Raw genomic sequence first — 20,428 nt, 5'->3', positions numbered from 1 at the left:
TACTGTCAAGTATTGTTTCTTACCCTATTTGTCATACAAGTAATATACTAGCTTATTCCCGTGGTTCACCCGCGTGATTTCCCACGGGAGCAGTTATATTTCAGGGATGATACTGTGTCCTTCTATGTACTTCAAACTACATGTATGCAAAATTTCACGAAGATTGAGTAAATAGAGCGAACAAACTTAGTAACAATATTTTTTATACTCACTTTCACATTTATAATATAAGTTAGGATATAATATGTATTTATAATATATACAAGCGGCTAGTCCCGGTTTCGCTAGTGCAAACCATAATAAATTATACACTTAAATATGCCTCAGGAATCTCACTATCTATAGGTGAAAACCGTACAAAAATCCGTCCGATAGATTTTGAGTTTATAGCGCACAAAAAAACAGACGCGTCAGGAGGCATATTTTTTATGTAAGCACGTAAGACGTTCAGAATATATTTGTCGATGTGATATCGACAAATATATTCTGAACTTGTATCCTTCCGATGTGTTATAAGTTACAATCTATAATTTTTATTTTAAACCCATACAAAATTCGAGGAGATCCCATACGATATTTGGATCATAAGACACCTATTGCCATGATAAATTGTATTCAATTTACCCATACATATGCTGTTATAATAAAAGTGTAAGACCCGGCTATACTACTTCTTTTATCGAAGTAGGTTGAAATATTGATTGGTTTTCCGAATTCGAAATAAATAAATATGAAATGCCTAATAAATTAGTCCTATTTCGCAGGTAAAACTGGAACTAACTCGCCGACGAGTGTTTATTCGAATTTAAATAACAATTTGGTGCCTATTCAGATATGAAGGACCCCATTAGTTCTACTGAAAATTCGGTGGAGCCATAAGTTAAAGAAAATACAGAACTAACGTCTTCTAGATAAATGCAATGTCAATGTACCTATTTACTATTTATTCATTCAGAATTTACACCTTCAATGGCATATTTCAAGTTAATATTTTGTCAAAACTAAAAATCACTAGTATTTTGGAACGATCACTGCTGAGAATATTACAAATTTTTCAAGGTGAATATTTTTATATTAGGAAAAAAAAAAAATTGTAGTATACAATCTGGGATGAATAGTGCCCTATGTCCTTTTCGATACTTCAAACTACATGTATCCAAAACTTCAAGAAGAAACTTACTTCAATATTTATAATATTAGTAAGGATTAGGTTATATGTTAGGATTACTTATTCACGTTATACAGGTGAAGACAGCGGAAAGCGTTTATGTTGGAAATGACTAGCTTTTATGTCTTCTTAAGCACATATAATCTATGTTTATATACGTATAAAAATATACCCAACAATAGCAATATATAAGTATACGAATTTAGTAGACGACCTCGGTGGCGCAGTGGTAAAGTGCTTGCCTCTGAACCGAGAGGTCCCGGGTTCGATCCCCGGTCGGGTCATGATGGAAAACGATCTTTTCCTGATTGGCCCAGGTCTTGGATGTTTATCTATATACCTACATAATGTATTTGTTATGAAATATAGTATCGTTGAGTTAGTATCCCATAACACAGTTACGATCTTACTTTGGGGCTATCTCAATCTGTGTGATTTGTCCTGACATAATATATTAATTTACCCTACGTCAACTCGTGAACAAGCTCCACGAGTTGACGCATGTGTTCAACCATCGCGGAACTGAACGCATAGCCAGTTTTCCATTTCTACATTCAATTTTTCCTTCACCGGATGCAAATTGGTTTTACAAGCTGCACAGGGCTTGATTGACATTTCAATCAAGTTCTATGTTTAGCTGCATACTCATGTGTCTCTTTCGGGACATTATCCTACAATTTGTCTACCTTCTCTCGCACATTGCAGTACCTGATAGTGCGTATGTTATTACATATGGTGGTATGAAGCTTTTATGCCAGGTATGGTGATGGTACGAAGCGGTTAAAACGCCCGCCTGTGGATCAAAAGGTCCCAGGTCATCGACCACCACTTGCTACCGGTGAAGGAAAACATCATGAGGAAACCTGCACACTGGTTGATTATTAACTTGTGTGCGAAATGGAGAAGGCAATGGCAAACCACTCCATTACCAATGCCGAGAAAGTTGCCGTGTGTGTTTAATTGTTTTAAATTAACGACCCTCAGCCATGAGAAATACGATTATGAATAACAACATTATAAGGAATAATCTTTATATTTAAATGCCAGTATTGTATTTAAAATTCGTTGATATCAAACAGATATGACTAACATTAGAATAGTTATGAATTTTTTTCAACAATTTTATACTTTTAAACGCTGTGGTGTAAGTTGTATTCACATTGTATTGACGTGAAAAAGTGTCTGTGAAGGTCGAAATTTCTGAATAAATGATATGATTTGTCGCTTGGTAATTATCGCCTTTTAATCATCGATATAAGCAATCCAATTGCAACATTAACGGCCAACTTGTTTTTTTAAGTTATTTATAAAAAATATATTTATCAAAAAAATTGAAGTCTCATCTACAACCTCTATTTTTTGTCTTTGTCGCTCAAATACTGTTGAATATTCAAAATATAATCAACACAATAGTGGAAATAATATTTACATCACAAACGCAAATTGGTTTTAAGTTTCAAAACAGTTTTGTTGAGAAGATAAATCTTCTTCGTTTACAACGGCTGTTTAATATTTATAACAAAACATATTTTTTTGATGAAAAATTTACACTTTTTTAAAGATATAAATCAATATAGTAAAATTTTTTTAGAGTTCTGTAGCCAAATAGTGAAACGAGACCCTATTACTAAAATTCTTCTGTCCACCCGTCTGTCGGCAAGACAGTGTAGGTACTTATAATATTAATTACAAGACAAGAACAATCTTCGATAGCATATCGATTTGGTGCCTAAATATTAAATAATCTACCAAGCTCATCTGAGCAATGAGTTATACTTAAAACTGAAGTCCATTAATTAAGTTCAATTTAAAGTAAGAGCCAGAATATTCGACGTTTTAGATTGTATAGATTATGGAGAAAACATAGAATAGACTATCTAACTTTGATACAGAATAATAGTTTTTGCCCGCGGCTTCGCATACATCAAACTACATGTACCTATGCAAAATTTCATGAACATTGGTTGAGTAGATAGAGCGTGTTACCTCTTAACAAACAAACGAACGATTTATAATATTAGTTAGAATTAGGATTTATATTTTTTTCCACAATTATAAGTTCTTTTTCATAGCTTGTTATGATTACAGACTTTCGCAATTATAAATGTCGGTATGGAAGTGTTCAATGGTTTAATTGGATAGGTACCAAGTGTTTATTGTGGATTATTAAGTATTTAATTAAATCCATATTTCATTACATACTTGAATGTTCTCAATTACTAAAAGCCATACTTTCTCTGAAAAACATGGTATCATTTCACATTTAAATCCTAGAACATTATTATCGTTATTTAGATCCTTTCTTATAATCGCTTTTACCTGCGCCTCCACCCGCGTGATTTTCCTACCGGAACAGTTTTTCTTTTCAGGATGAATGGATGAATTCTTTTCCGTAATCTTCATTACGTGTATGAAAATTTTCAAAACGATCTTAAGTACAAGAAAAAGTTTCCATAAGAACCCGTGATTCGTCACTTGTCTTAAAAAGGTCTGCTAGATTGAAACTATAGTCGACATTTCCGTCGATAATCACACGTGAGTGATCAGTATTTTTGTCAATGTCCAATGTCTGACGTTGGTTTTAGAGAAGAGATATGATTAACTCATGGATTTAGTAAGTAATTCGTCAGAGTACTTACTAATTCCATGGATTAGCTACACAAGCGCCGAGCACACCAACGAGTAAAAAATTATTTAAGTAGCCGCCATGATCGAAATCGATCGGACATCCCCATCGTAATCTAGTTAGGAAGTCAGGATTCCTCATGGCTGAGGTACGTGATCCTTACGCGAAATGAAACACCAATTTTCCTGGCATTATTAATAGTTTTTAATTTATTGCTATTATACCTACTCGTACCAACGACAAACTTGTCGTTGCCTTTTTTAAAATTTATTTTGGCACAAACAATCATTATAAGAAATATTTTACAATAAAAATGCCATGTTATATAGATAAAATAGTGCCGATAACTTATCCATTTCAGATAGTGGTTGATAGTCATCAACTGGAGAGCAGGTTTCCTCAAGATGTTTCACTTTACAGGATCGACTACCACTGGGTATCACTTGGTAGTCGATCAAAACGACCATACGTGTGTCATAATATAGAAAATCACGAAACACGAGTAGATTGAACCTCGGACATTTGGTTCACAGACGGGCATAATCGTCACCACTTCAGAACAATATGAATGGGGGTGTCCACTCACTCTCCTGATGATGATGATCCATCCAACTGTTTTCTTATTCTAGAAAATAATTTCATGTGTATGAAATATTGTCTTCTTTACATTGTCCGATTTTATGATTCCGTGTAGTGTTGCTAATTATTATTACAAATGTAAAAAAATAATAAATTATTAATTTACATAATTATTTAGTATGTATTAAAAAGACCTTTTAAAAGAAGTACCTTTTAAAAAAGACCAGTCGTTTCATAGGTTTCGGTTAAAAAGACTACAAATAAGTACATATTTGTATTTGTCACATAAATGTAATAACAAAAAAAAATATTAATATACTTCTTTCATTCAGAACATCGGAAGCCATAAAAAGTCATTTCAAAATCAATACTTAATGCGAAATACGAAATAATATTGACCAACATTTTGATGCAACCAACTTAATGAAATATTTCACTTCTCACAATAATGATATAAACCTGGAAAATACAGAAAGAAGCGTCATAAAATTAATAAAATATGTACTTACCATAGACAATCACAATCCAAGACAAGAAAACACTACACTTCACAAACACAACACTGAAATTATTAACAGTACGGCTACCACGGCGAACGCTCGGCAGCGACTGGGGAATATGACCCGCCATAGACTAAGCAACCGGGAAAATTACAGAGAGACATTATGCTAATAAATTGAATTAAGGCTTTGAATTCCGTCCTTGGCTATAATTTCGAGATTTATCCAAGAATCACTGAATTATGCATGTGTGAATGTTGTAATTAATTTAATGTTATAATGGCGTTGCGTAGGTACACAAATATGCGCTGTTGGTTTTTAGAATACAATGAAACTCAAATTGAAATTAATTAGATAATATTGCTTTATTCTACTGTCACGATAAACATTATTTTCTTAGATTATTTAGCAGACAATTTTAAATTCTTTTAAACTTTTTATTCGTCAAAATCAAAATCAAAGTCAAAATCAAATCATTTATTCAGTGTTTCAAATAACTCATTACCAACTATTTTATATTTATATAAATTTCAGATTTTAACTAAGAACACTTTAGTATTTTCAACATATAGAAATACAAACAAATGATTAATAATCAAAAGAAAATAGACAACCATTGTATAACAACATTATAAAAAACTCAATCAGAGACATCAAAGTTAATTTACTTTATGGATTATATTTTTAGCTGCAATAATCCATGTGTTCATTTAATACTCAATAAACTGCGACCGAACAATCGTACACATAAATAACGTTACTACCAATTATTTCTATTGTTTCTCTCCGTGTTTAATTGGTCGTAAAATGTAGTAATTAGGCAGCTCATTATTTTTTGTTTCGTATTAGTGATACGCGATTATTATCCCTCTCATCAGATAGGGAGGACAATAGTGTAAAAGTGAGATTGGTTATTTGTTCTGTGCGTTTAGAAACATATAAAATCTAGTTTTTATTAAATTAATAAGTTTTGGATTTTAGTGTAACAGGTATTTATTTATATACATTTTGTGGTTATAATTAATGAGAATAATTCAAACTTTAATGTTTAATGAAATGACAGAAAGGAATAATGTAAATCACCAAATTGCTCGTGTAAATATATTCCCCTTGGCTACAAACCTCAATCAACACAGCTTCACTTCTGTAAAATCAATTACTCTATGTCAAGGCTTTCTCCCTTCATCCCTTTCACTCTAGCCTTCAGGATAGCTCTGTTTCGCTCGCACCAATACTCAAACCAGTGACGTAAGTAACGCGTGAAAATGTGCCCAGAACCCAAGGTTTTCAGAGATAGTGTAGTTTACACTATACGCGGGCAAAGTTGGACGATTTCAAATTGTCCAATTTTGCCCGCTTTTAATAATATAAGGTTGGTAGGGGGCGTTTTGAAACTGATCATTTTTGACGGCCATTTGCCATTGTCGAAAAGCGGGTATTATCACTTAGCACATAGCGCTAATGACTTCAGTAATATTTATTTTATTAAGCACGTTTTAGGTGCTCAAACATGAAGTTTCGAATTTAGTTTCTTTATGTGATCTTCAAATAAATGTATTAAGATGATAAATATATATATATATATAGTTATTTTATTAAATGCATATCTAATATTATAAACACGAAAGTCTGTTTCGCTATACCGCTGGATCGATTTTGCTGAAATTTTGTATGCTTAGTATAGTTAAAGAGCCTTGTTCAAATACAAGCTACATTTTTTTTCAAAAATCAACCCCTACATAACGTTTGTATGAAAACCACGTCTGTTCTGCTCACGCTCAGAAATTCACGCGGGCGAAGCCGCGAACAAATACTAGTCATTAAATAAATTGTTCAATTATATATAGGTAAGTAGGTAAATAAAATATTGTTTCTGCTCAGTGCTCGTAACAATAAAACAAATTCTTTTAAAGGCATGCATGCCGCATCTGCAGCATCTGGCTGACAGATGGTGGGCTTGCAGGTGCAAATTTTTAAGCCTTTGGATATAATGGGACCTCTGTCGGTTTATTACTCAAGGACATTATGATATAGGAGAATTGTTAATTGTCAAAAGACAAAGACAAAAATTATTTATTTGCGAAAACGTAACTTTACATTATTTGCAATGTGGTGTTAAAAGAAAACTTAATTCTATACATTTCACCGGCTATGGGAATGCAATGCAATTTTCACGGATAAAATGCGTGACAGATTTTGATGAAATTTATTATGCATATAGTTTGATTTATTTATATTTATGCAAGCTAGTTATCCATAAGTCTGTCTGTCACGCTTTCACGACTAAACCACTGGGGCGATTTCGATGAAATTTGGAAAAAATATGGTAAAAGCTGTTGCTTGCTATGGGCTATATATGATATAGCCCATAGCAAGCAACAGCTTTTGTTACGTATTGTATTTGATAATTTTCAATGATTTATTGAAAAAGGACTTTTTTGACATTACAAGTAAAGTTTAATATTCATCCATTTAGTTTTAATATACATAAAAGACGCACCATTTGTCAATTGACGGCTTCGGAGAAAAGGCGTGATCGTTTTTAAAATCCTTTATTTCGCCATTTACTGAATTCCCCATTATGACTGAACATAAATCATCGGGCCAAAATTTCATTTTATTTTACATTACATTTGAACTGTCTGTGACGCCATAAATACATGAACACGGCCCTCATGAAACATACCCATCGTTTTCGCTGATGAATATTGATCGGAAATTGGTTGCACGTCTATGGAATAACTTTTGAACATGACCAAATTACATTAGGTATGCGCCCGTTACTTTCAACTTTGTGTGTTGTTCCAGACTTAAAATTAAGTACCTATGTCCTTTTCTGTTTCATCCTTGCGTTGCGTATTTTGCGTTTCAACATTCAGAGCTGCAACGCCACGAAGGGTGGTGTCAGCGCAAAAAATAACCATATCTATCTGGCGTCTTCTTGCGAATCCTCCTTGAGAATGCTATTGATAAAAAAATTATAATAAATATATTAGGACAAATCACACAGATTAAGCTAGCCCCAAAGTAAGTTCGAGACTTGTGTTATGGGATACTAACTCAACGATACTATATTTTATAACAAATACATATATAGATAAACATCCAAGACCCGGGCCAATCGGAAAAAGATCATTTTCCATCATGACCCGACCGGGGATCGAACCCGGGACCTCTCGGTTCGGTCAGCACTTTACCACTGCGCCACCGAGGTCGTCAATTATAATAATATTGATGCATATTAGCAAAGATACTTTCCTCCTTCCTGGTTTAGGTTTTCCCTACTATTTTCATTCGAATTATGTTATTACCTAGTAGCATCACTGACGTCCAAAGTATTTTAATTCTTTCTGACCATTCAAAATACATTCATTATTTAGATTCAAGTTTTACGATGTCCCTAAAAATAGTAAATAATCTAAAATAATAACCATTATTGTGATCTCATACAGTGAATTGAATAAACCGGAAAATATCCTGAAGAACCCCGCCTAAAGTTTTGTTACAAAACGACGTACATTAAATATTATCACACCGTCTTGAATGGACTGTATTTGTGTCAGTTGGGAATATAATAGATTAGGGACGAGGTACAATACAAAGGGCAGTATATGGTAAGAGTTGCAAAATCAAATGTTAGTTGGCAACAGTCTCCAATCAGTTTGGAATATCTGTGTCCAACGATAAACATATACACAAAGCGTTAATAAACTTTTGTTTCTTATCGAGTGCCATCTTTTACTAAGTCCATTCATCCAGCATAACCCGTTGCACCGATTAGTCGTAAAATTTGTATATATATCTATTTTATGTGTACAATACAAATATATATGTTTCATTCGTTGATTTCGAACAGAACACTCACAAATGAACTACCGACATAGCCCTACAGTTTGTTTAGTTTGTATGTCAATACCGTCATAACACGTAAACAAACGTCATACATCGTGCGGAAGTTTACATTACGAGTATTATATTTTTAATTTTAGTGCAGCATAATTATGTCCGGAACTATGGATGACGTAAAATAGTTGAGTAGCTAAATTGATCTTTGCTAGATGACTATTGTTAAACTATTATTTTCATATCTGCTTTTTATTTAAGATCTAATATATTCTTGTCGGTATTTAAGACTGAAATTTTATACACTGAAATACCTCTAGTGGAATAATGAATACTTAGTAACTGTAGTGAAGTTTAGTACCTACATCTAATCGAACTAGGCCAAGTCTGCAACTTAGGTACTGGCTTTTAGCTGTTAATGTGCAGGTCATAAATAAATACGAATAAAAAAACCTTCACGATACCCATCATTAAGAGTCGAATCAGCCCTTTACCTAACTTTCGCCCAACACTACATCTCTACGAATATTTTCATCGTACCAATCGCGTGATGTAAAATCTGAAACTGAATTACGAAAGTTTAATCTCTTTACAAAGTTGAGCGGTCGGCTACACGAATGGGCAATTGTCCGTACTTTTACGAAAATTCAAATTTAAACCCCATATAAACCCATTGGACTAAAACTTGCAGTTTTCATAAAAGGTTTCATTTAAGTCTGGTCTCTGGCGCGTCTGGTCGGTAATAGTTGCGGCACCAGATGGCGACACTGTCGCTATAAATTTATCGCACTGTATTTTATTTATTGGACATTACAGCCATAGTTTTATTCATGGAAAAAATAAGAACTAGTATAAAAAAATAATCTTTTTTGCATAAAATGAGTGAGAAAAAAATTTACGGTTTACTACACGGACATCCGTGCAGTAAACCGTCAAGGATTACCCTCGTCGGGAGCAGTTCCTGGGTGCACGATCAGGTGATGCTTATTGTAATAATAATGCTTTGTCATCCAATCTAAACCTGTGTACGAAGTTTCAGCTCATACGTTTGAAGATATCTGGTACTTATGAATACATATTCGTACATAGCTCGTATATTGCAAGTTAAATAAAAGCTTGTAAAAAGTAGGAAAGCGGACTCGAGCCCCGATGCTAAGAATACTAATAGCCAAGAAGGAAAACTGTTCTTTTGTAAGTTAGAATTCTACTTTGAAATAATGAAGTTTTATTTTTGCATTTGATAGCCCGGAAAAGCATGTGTTATCCCTGAAAAACATTTGGTTATCATCAAGACTAGAAAGTAGTTACTAAGTTCATTGTAGTCCTCAACGACAATTCCACATTCTGCAACTGTATATAAAAACTTAAACAAAAACTTATATAGATTGTCTTATAATTCGATCGACTTAAGTGCCTCATAAATACGTGCGAACACAAACGTCGTCGACATGCAATCGATATGGGAAAAGATAGACTTCTATAGTGAAGTCAATTATAGACTGTAATTTAGAAAGAAATGGAACAATATCTTGAGTGCAAAAGTTAACATAGATCGTTTGTATCATAGGATTTATTTCTATAATCTAAGGTTTGTATAAGAGTTTCCTCTTCAAATCAAATCGCTTATTCAGAAAAAACCTTAGATTAATAAATAATTAATAAACTTTATATTAACCTTACCTTCATAGGTACTTTAGATTTTGAACGCGGTTTGGCCCGCGTGAATTTCCCACAAACACGATTATTTTTACGGGATGAAATGTACCATTGTCCTTTTCCGTAATACAAACTAAATATAATGCAAAATTTCAAGAAGATTCAAGAAGTTGGAGTGGAAGTTTAGGTACAGTTTGAGTGAAGGTTGAGTAGATAAAGAAACAAACTTACTTTCACATTTATATTAATAGTTTCGCATTTATAACATATTCTATGTTTGACCTATTTCTTAAACACCTTTGTATATTTTGATCCAGACAATCTGTATTATACTCGTAGGCTGGAAAGATCCATCTTTTCGACCCATTTTTTGCGGAAGCGCTGAGATTGACGGCCACACAATCGAGTAACTAATGTCATGTCGGGGGAAGGACCTAGGGTATGGTTTGAGGGACAAGTGGAAGGGCAAGTCTTAAGGGCAAGTGTGAATAGGTAAGTACATTTTTTGTGATTGCGTGGAGGCTATAATGTGGTCAAACTCATTCTAGCCTCCACGCAAATGTTCAATTGATGTCAAAATGAATTAAACCTACATGTTTTACCGAATATAGGTATGCAAATATAAATAAATAAAGAGGAGCATGCTATCCACTACAAATAACAAAACAAAAAAGAATTATAATGTATACTAGCACTAAATTCTATCCGAGTCTATCATTAAAGAAATCATATAAAGTATAATAACATTTATCAGTTAATAAAGATTTGAAACAGTAACATGATACCAACATTATGTTTTGATTATTGTAACATATGTAGAATAGCTATTTTATTTTGTATATACCTACATTACATATTACTTAATCTATCACATGCATCAACATCAAATCTATTTAAAACGTTGAAGCGGCATCGTTCTGCGTCGACAACGGAGTAGTAAGCCAGCCAATTACCATTTACAGCCGAACCCGTAATTTTTCACTATGCTATTGTTTTACTTACGTGATAGCTATGATTTAGTGATATTATTCTATGGCATGAAGCCTTCATATTTTCTCAAAAAGTTGAATTCTTTATCCGTAACCGCTTCATGACTTAGACCACAGCTCCACTTGGAGTTAGATGTATGACAGTTACAAATTATGAGAGGGTAACGCGGTTAGTCCTAACAATATTCTTACAAATGAACGGATTCATTCACCGTTTACACCTAGAAAGATATCTTTGTTGTGATGGTCGAGATATCATTATGATCTCAGCTGTTATATTGGAGCATTTAGTTGATTTTATGTTTTACTAGATATTGCCCGGAGCTTCGCTCCCGTGGGAAACTTGAGATAAAATTTAATCTAAAGCAATCTTGGATGATGTACCTTTCTAATGGTGAAATAATTTTTGAAATCGATTCGGTAGTTTTAGAGATTACCCGACTTAAACATACAAACTCATGGTTACCTCTTCATAATAGTATTATACAAAATTCTCGTGTTACAGTTTTAGTTACCATACTCCTTCTAAACAGCTTCAGATTCTTATGAAACTTTATATCTATACGCAAGTTTGTTTGTCCAATATGTTATAAACATATATATGATGAAAAGTCTTTACAAATAGATTTTATACTTACATTTTATTCCAAACAATGAAATATTCCACAGACTAACGAGCAAATCGGCAAACATCTAACTGAATTACTAAGAAATTACTCCATTATGAACCCGAACATATAAATGTAAGTAATTACAGAACAAGTAAAACAAAGACGAAATGAGCTGATTAACATGGTAATTGCCACGGAAATATTAATATTTAGGCAAATAGAAGTGACATCTATCGTTATATATGAAAATATCAATCACTTTGTGTTCAGGTTTTCTCATGTTAGTTTCCTATACTGGAAGCAACAGCTATGAAAACTAATACCGGCTTCCAAAGCTGAGGATAACAAGAAACGGCGCAACAAAATTGATTATTATATATTGATAATTTTACAACCTCTGTTTTTGACGACCTCTGTGGGCTAATAGCTACACTGGAGGTCCCGTGTTCGATCCCCGATCAGTCAAGATGGAAAATTATCTTTTACAGATTGACCTGATTGATGATGATGAACACAAGTCTCGAACTTTGGGGCTAACTAAATTTGTGTAATATCCAAGTTTTAATTTAGTTTCACCTGTCACATTTTTCTGTAATCGAATTTTGAAAGTTATAACTTATCAACTTCCACGTCGCTTCAGTTTTCATGACAGCACATAATAATAAACATAACCTGATGGTGCAACCAGTAATACAAGTTTTTGTAAAAAAATTGACATTTTTATATAAGAGTTGCACCCCAACTTTGACGTAGGCTTTTACATTAGACTTTTAGACAAAATTACGCACTCCGCGTTTTTCTCCGCATGTTCAAATTAACGTCAAAATCGACGGTGCAGCCCACTCTTATAATAATTACAGATTTCAGTAACTCCAACGTATTTATTCCGATTTCTGTGGTAATAAAGAACAATTCATTTCCTTTAGAGATAACAGCACAATGATGTATTCTGATTTTCTCACGGGAGTTCTTTGTTGAAATCTTTTAAAAGCATTGAACTTACAATGTGTTAGGTATTTTAAGATCTAAATTGAAAGTGCCTGGATAAAAGATATAATGCCCTAAAGAATTTATCGTATAAGTATCAATTTTGCATTACAAAATCGAAGGCGAAAGTTTATGACATGTTTGTTACTTCTTCATTTTTATCTCGAAATTTCCACGGGAGCGAAGCCCCGAGGCGCAGCTAGTATTATATTATATATTACATTACTTAAATTAACATTTTTGTCACATAAGCCAGCTTAATACGCCAATATTTAATATGATTATCTAGTCTGGACGATATTGATTGCCTATAATCGGGTAACGGATAATAATATTGGGTCGGCCGCAAGATGACTCAGTCAGATTTTTATACAATTTATACGAGAAATACGAATGTGTATTGTAACTTTTTCAAGTCGAGGGTGACATTCGAAACGAGCTATTTGTTATATTAAACCTATATACTATATAATCTATCTACTAACCTAGACATCATAAGTTCTATCTTAGTAGTTTTTGCATGATGCGTACAGACAGACATTATCACAGTATTTTTTTCACTGGTGTTTCTAATAGTATAAGGGGCTAAAAATAGTTATTTACCGTATCCTAATGATCCTATTAACTCTGTCAAAGTGAGAAATGAGAAATTCACTCTTGATAATTTACGTATGTTATGGATTAATACTGTCCACATTTTCCCTGTGTGCCCAATTAACGATTGACCCAGAAAACTATAGATTGAATGAGCTTTATTACACAATCGCATTTATTATTTTATACTAGCTTCGCCCTGGGATATCGCTCCCATGTGTACCTATATCTAATATCATTCAAGAACAATGTACTTAGCTTCCTAAAAGCACCTCAAGTCTTTATTAACTGATAAATGTTATTATACTTTAAATGATTTCTTTAATGATAGACTCTGATAGAATTTAGTGCTAGTATACATTATAATTCTTTTTTGTTTTGTTATTTGTAGTGGATAGCATGCTCCTCTTTATTTATTTATATTTGCATACCTATATTCGGTAAAACGTGTAGGTTTAATTCATTTTGACATCAATTTGTATATTTGTACTCATGTTTTTGGCAAATAAATGTTTTCTTTCTTTCTTTCTACTTGTGAAATAATTTTGGAAATCGGTTGAGTACCTCTTCTTCATAGTCGTATTACTCATGGCTGAGGGTCATGGTCATTACGTGGAATGAAACACACACAACAACTTTCTTGGCGTTATTATTGGAGTGGTTTGCCATTGCCTTCTCCATTTCACACCCAAGTTAATAATCAACCAGTGTGCAGGTTTCCTCACAATGTTCTTCCTTCACCGGAAACAAGTGGTGGTCGATGAAAACTACTATACCTACATAAGTCAGATTGGTATACAAACTCATCTGGCAATAGGTTCGAATCCTAATTCGAACCTGGGACCTTTCGATCCAAGGGCAAGGGCGTCTTTACCATTACACCACCACCGCTTCCTGGTTCCTGAGTACCTAGTTCCTCTTTATTATATTACCCTAGAGTGTAGAGTATCCCTCTCTCGTTCTCTTCATTGTTCAATGAATTATAATTTACTTATAACATGAATATTATTATTGTAAAAACGTCAATAAAGATAGCCATAAAGATTCTTTGATAGAATTTTAAATGCTAAATCGCAGAAAAATATCTGTGAAAAATGGTACAAATATTTGCCTGCGCTAGGAATCGTACCCAGGACTTCCAGATAGCGGGCGTTATGACCAATACGCCGCCGTTGACGTCGATAATTTGTTTTATTTCTTAGTAATAGACTAGGCGTGTTTAACACCTAAATAATTATAACAGCAATGTTGTATAACGCCTAAATAATTATAACAGCAAAGTTGTATACTTACCTGTTTTGTACGGCGTCACGATCTCGAGTAAGTTGTTACCTAGTACTTGTAACGTTTGACATGGCATTGGAAGTTAGTTTAAGGCCGCTCCACACTATCGTCGAACATATCGTAGTGCGGGTGTTTCTAGTAATTTCATCATTTATCAAATTGTTTTGAATTGCGCAGTACGAAAAAGAGTGCAATATATTTAATTGGTAACGTAAATCATCAAAATAACAGGTTCAAAACTTCCCTCTAATGGACAAGTTCTAGCAGTTTTGTTTTACAATATCCGCGAAGTGAATTTAAAAGTAAATGAGAGTGAAAATCTTACGATACGCGAGTGCATTATTTTTTCTTCCAATTATTATTTCTTATGAAGATAAGGAGCGACTTATATCTGTGCCACGTCTGGAGAGTTCTACTGGAAGTGAGCAAGCGCAGGCTGTCTGGACCGCAATAGTAGACTGGAACCTCGAAGAAAGAGTACAAATTCTTTGTTGTGATACGACGGCTTCAAACACTGGTCGACTCAACGGAGCTTGTGTCCTTTTGGAGCAAAAGATCTTCTTATTTTTGCTTGCCGCCATCACGTCTATGAATTGGTACTCAAAGCAGCCTTCGAAGCCAGGTGAACAAGCCCAGATATCCCCCTATTTAAAAAATTCCGAGACAGCTGGAAAAATATTGATAATACCAAAATTGAAACCTATCGAGCAAAAACTGCATTGTGCCTGAAACTTGAAGTGAAATTGAGGATCTAATTTCGTTTTATCGCTCTGAACTGACGAAAACAATTGTCATAGACGACTATCGTGAGGTAATAGAGCTCTCAATTATATTTTTAGGCGGAGATGAAGGAAACAAGACTAAAATCCGACCCCCGGTGCCTGCACCAAGCTCGATGGGTGGCTAGAGCTATCTATTCCTTAAAAATATTATTACTTAGTTCTCAATTTAAAATTACTATTTGACGACCTCGGTGGCGCAGTGGCAAGGTTCTTGCCACTGAACCGAGAAGGCTCGGGTTCGATCCCCGATCGGGTCATGATGGACAATGATCTTTTTCTGATTGGCCCGGGTCTTGGATGTTTATCTATATATGTATTTGTTATAAAATATAGTATCGTTGAGTTAGCATCCCATAACACAAGTCTCGAACTTACTTTGGGGCTAGCTCAATCTGTGTGATTTGTCCTAATATAAAAATAAAAAAAGTATTTCTCTCTTAATTAATTAATTACTATTAAAGATAAGAACGCTCTGTTTGATATCTGCTTGTTCATCGCTTCATCCTATGTCAAACCATGGATTCAGTGCATTTCTGCAGTTAAAGCACCTTACCAAGATCTGTGCTTTTTGAAAACTATGAGAGCTTATGAAAAAATTGATAAAAATATATCAAAAGTAATGTGGAAGAAGTTTACTCAGCATTTATGGTATTTGACCGAAGAAGTATCTGTATTATCGCTTTTTGACGATGTGGTGAGCCTAGAAAGTAAAGAAAAAATTATATCAAATTTGTCTAAGGATAGTATCTAGTCTCAAGAAATGCGCTACATACCTTTAAAAGAAGAATTGGACGGATTGTTGTACGAGAAAAAAATTGCAGTTTTTACATCAGCTTCAAGCAAGTCTTTTTTCTCTCGTTTGAACATTGATGATAGTTTTCTCGGAGAGAGCCCTGCTTCATGGTGTAATAATTCTTTATTTCTTGAAGCAAAACTGAAGCTATCAATGCTAATAGCAGTAAATGACACTGCTGAAAGAGCGGTAAAATTGGTGCAAGACTTTCACGGGTTAATCACAGTTAAAGAAGAACAAAAGCAATTTTTGTTACGTTGTGTACAAGAACACCGTAAAATTTACCCTGATTGCAAAAAGAAAACTTTAAAACGAAAGTATATAGAAAGCCGTTACATACACAAAAATATCATGAAATACTATTTTTTCGTAAAATTATTGATTGTTTTCTTTACGAATCCTGAATTAAGACTAAGTTACATTTTATTTCCATACTAATTCCTAATTCACGACTTTGAAGTCAAGTCGGCACGATGACATTAATGTATTACTATAATATTTATTATTTAGGCTTTTGAGGTCAAACCGAATAAATATAAAGGGTATGCGTATGAGTATATATATATATATATGTAAGTACTTATTCATGTGCGCTAAGGCTGGAAGGGTTTCCAATCGCCCTAAAGGTCCGGCTATTCCGCTTAACCTCCAATAAGTTTCACAATTTACTAAGGAGCCATTTGGGACGAATCCGATATTTCTTATATGCCCCGAAACAGCTTTGCTTCTAATATTTATATTACAATTACAACTAAATTTCTACAATTACAAGGTACCTATAAGTCTTTGAATGTAAGGCTAATGAACATATTATTTCCGTCGAATAGAGTACAGTCAACCTCTATGGCGCGCTAATAGCGACGAATTTGCAATGAATTTGGGTAGGTTCATGTGCTGTTTACTGTACCAAACAGTGAACAAAAAATATATTTGATTATCACTTAGGAATTGAGCAGTCTTGTCCCTCTTTTAAGTTATCGTTCTCGAACTGACGCATGAGTCGGCCATAACACTAGCCAGGTTTCCAAGGTAGAAAATACTAAAGAAAGTCTTTGTGCGTGTAGATTTATCACCTGATAGCGTTGAATACACGAAGAGCGCTTGTAGACGTCCGTTTTTTTCACCGGATAACGGACCGTGTTTTTTGCCGGATTCGCGGTGGTGTATGAATTATAATGAATGTATGTACATGCACCGGACATCGGTCCGGCGAACAATTTACGCCGGATGCACCACCCCTTCCCCTCGGCGCGACGGACACCGGTCCGGTGTAAGAAATGGCGGTCATCCACGCCAGTGTATTGGTGCGTGTTGACGCTGCCGGACGTATTGCCTGTTTTCTGTTAATTGAGTGCCGTCTACCTGCGTTCTTTTAAAAATGGGTAATATTGACATGGAATTGTTAATAAGTTTGGTTGAAAATAGGCCTGTACTGTGGGACAAAACCCAAGAGTGCTATAAAAATAGACAGTCGAGTTTTGCCGCTTGGAGAGAAATTTGTCTTGCGTTAAATGAAGGTTTTGAAACGATGTCCGAGAAAGAAAAAAATGATTTTGGTAAGTAACATTTTATTTTCATTATTTTTATGCATGTTGATTTTGCCATGGTACACGCCCTACTGGTGACATGAAATACTCTGCATATTTGTTACGAATCATATTTGCTGTTACATTACCTCGTGTTGAATGGGAACGAGGCAAATGGCATAGAGTAGACACCATGTGTGAACTAGCAGTGTCAGTAGCATTATTAGCAATACCCTCTACTTTATGAATTATGTTTTGTAATAAGCAGCATGTTTTTACAATGTTAACAGCAGTATCTGTTGAAACATTTAATGGTCTATGCAAAATCCTCCATTTATTGGATAAAATACCAAATGCGCATTCGACGTAGCGTCGCGCTCTTGTGAGACGATAATTGAAAATTTTTTTTATTGAGTCAAGTTGATGCCCACCGTAAGGACGAAGTACGTGTTGATGTAAAGCGAAAGCTTCATCAGCAACAAATACATAAGGTAACTCACTGCCTGCACCTGGCAACTGCTTAGGTCGAGGAATATTTAATTTATCGCCTACTATTCTTTTCCAAAATTCTGTTTCTTTAAATACTGCTGAATCGCATTCTTTGCCGTAGGCTCCAACATCAATAAAAACAAAATTATAGTTTGTGTCTACCACGGCCATTAATACTATTGAGAAATAGAGCTTGTAGTTGAAAAACATTGATCCACTTTCTTCTGGCTTGATGATTCTAATATGTTTTCCGTCAATGGCTCCCAAGCAATGAGGAAAATTTGCATTGGTCTCGAAATTTTTTGCTATTGTTAACCATTCGTCTTCCGATGGTAGTTTCATATAAATTGGAGAAAGGGTTTCCCACAATGCTTCAAATACTTCTTGTACAATACAGCTGATAGTTTTTATACCCATTCTGAAACTGTAATGTAGATCACTAAATGTGTTCCCTGCAGCTAAATATCTGTAACAATTTTTTCTTTTTTAGGCAAAGATATCATAAAAAAATGGAACAATGCAAGAGATAACTGGATGAAATATCACAAAAAAGTTAAGGAATGTAAATCCGGCTCTGGTGCAAAAAGTCTACGAAAATATAAATTCTACGATCAAATGCTCTTTTTGTGTAAAATTGTGACTCGCCGAACAACGGAAGCAAGTATTACATCAGAAAAAAACATCACACAATCTCACAACAAAGAAACTGACTCACAAACCAATAATGACCCTACCGCACCAGCCAATACTACCGATTTAACAAAAACAAGCAAGAAGAGAAAGACAGACTGTAGCGAAGTTGATCGACAAATGCTTACTTTAATTAAATCAGTTGAAGATGAAGACAAGAGTAAGAGTATGTGTTTTTTCAAAGGTATTGCTCCGATTGTAGACAAGTATAGTGATGACGATTATGTTGAATTCCAATATGAAATCATTAAAGTTATGAGAAATTTAACTCGGAGAAATCAAGCGTCCATGCAGCAGCAAAATTACAATTACAATATTAATCGAGGCTACACTACGGCTACACCCGACTACAGGATACACGAATATCAACCAACACAACCCATTCCATCCACATCCAGGATGCCTCAAGAACTCATGCAGCAAGATGATTCCCAATCTTCAATTATTACTGAATTAAGTTCAATCACATCGCCTGATTACGATTTCGATTTTTCTAAAACTCCTTAATTTATTTTTTGAGTATAATAAAACAATTACTACCTACTAAATTTTGTTTTAATTAATACAGGTAATCAATCCCCTTTTCTATAATTTGAAATTGAACATCTCTTTAACATACCTTATCGTAACGGCTAATCTCTCTGCCGGGGAAATAGATTTACGCATGTCAGTATCCTCGTGTCTTATTTTATCATATATGGCTGTTAATAATAGTTGAAAGGTTTCTTTCTTCATCCGAAAATAATTGTAAAATTTAGTTTCATCTTCTTCCAACTGCGTAAAAAGAGTTTGAAATGCACCATATTTTTCCCTTTCCAATAATATAGGATGCACCCACGATGACCTTTTACGTTTTTCTATTTCTTTTTGTTTCTTCTTGTACAAATAGTAGGCCAATACGAGTTTTTTTTTCTTATTATTCGACATTTCACACGTGTGTACCAGTTCAAAACTAACGCATATAGACGGCAGTCCATCCATCCGGTAAAAAAAATATGTATACAAGGATAGCCGTTTATTCACGATCCGTTATCCGGTGAAAAAAACGGACGTCTACAAGCGCTCGAAGGCTTTCCATTGAACACTGAATTCGGTGGCCCATCCATTCTGTTTCGTGTATCGGTAGTTTTATCTCTGCTTTAAAAATTACTGACACTGCCTTTGTCAATTTCAGGTGTTTTTTTTATTAGGCACACACATCAACGTAAACATGTATCATTGAAGTACAGAAAGCGAGGCCTTAATTTTATTGTTGTGACGTTTTATGTATTGAAGCAAGTAGGTAATTTATTTAAAGACCATAGCCTTTAT

The 20,428-nt window shown here is 34.3% G+C and overlaps 3 protein-coding genes and 1 pseudogene across 3 annotated transcripts in view; 2 read left to right on the top strand and 2 right to left on the bottom strand.

Annotated features, from left to right (window-relative positions):
* Positions 1–4,984, bottom strand: part of LOC128674331 (neuroglobin-like) — a 57,026-nt gene extending 52,042 nt beyond the window's left edge. Inside the window, exon 1 of the mRNA XM_053752826.1 lies at positions 4,883–4,984. The gene's annotated coding sequence lies outside the window, so the exon portion shown is untranslated. The remainder of the gene's footprint in view (positions 1–4,882) is intronic.
* An 11,083-nt stretch (positions 4,985–16,067) lies between these two features.
* On the top strand, positions 16,068–17,287 carry LOC128674458 (uncharacterized; annotated as a pseudogene).
* A 503-nt stretch (positions 17,288–17,790) lies between these two features.
* LOC128674372 (uncharacterized) lies at positions 17,791–19,720 on the top strand. The gene is made up of 2 exons (XM_053752867.1): positions 17,791–17,968; positions 18,918–19,720. Exons 1-2 carry the CDS (start codon positions 17,791–17,793, stop codon positions 19,622–19,624), a joined length of 885 nt encoding a protein of 294 aa, XP_053608842.1. The 3' UTR covers positions 19,625–19,720.
* On the bottom strand, positions 17,967–20,050 carry LOC128674371 (uncharacterized). The gene is made up of 2 exons (XM_053752866.1): positions 19,737–20,050; positions 17,967–18,893 (listed from the first exon to the last, which is right to left on the bottom strand). Exons 1-2 carry the CDS (start codon positions 20,042–20,044, stop codon positions 17,996–17,998), a joined length of 1,206 nt encoding a protein of 401 aa, XP_053608841.1. The 5' UTR covers positions 20,045–20,050; the 3' UTR covers positions 17,967–17,995.
* Between the last annotated feature and the right edge of the window lie 378 nt (positions 20,051–20,428).

This window comes from Plodia interpunctella, chromosome 12 (genome assembly GCF_027563975.2).
Source record: "Plodia interpunctella isolate USDA-ARS_2022_Savannah chromosome 12, ilPloInte3.2, whole genome shotgun sequence".
Classification (NCBI taxonomy): domain Eukaryota; kingdom Metazoa; phylum Arthropoda; class Insecta; order Lepidoptera; family Pyralidae; genus Plodia; species Plodia interpunctella.
The sequence above is the reverse complement of the archived record's forward strand: the minus strand, read 5'-3'. Positions and strand labels throughout refer to the sequence as shown.

What these genes read in the sequence shown, in the direction of transcription:
- LOC128674371 (XM_053752866.1), bottom strand. Translation starts at nt 20,044, where the DNA reads ATGTCGAATAATAAGAAAAAAAAACTCGTATTGGCCTACTATTTGTAC. An exon ending in AGATTAGCCGTTACGATAAG is followed by an intron (nt 18,894 to 19,736) that starts GTATGTTAAAGA and finishes AAATTGTTACAG; the next exon opens with ATATTTAGCTGCAGGGAACA.
- LOC128674372 (XM_053752867.1), top strand. Translation starts at nt 17,791, where the DNA reads ATGGGTAATATTGACATGGAATTGTTAATAAGTTTGGTTGAAAATAGG. An exon ending in GAAAGAAAAAAATGATTTTG is followed by an intron (nt 17,969 to 18,917) that starts GTAAGTAACATT and finishes TTTCTTTTTTAG; the next exon opens with GCAAAGATATCATAAAAAAA.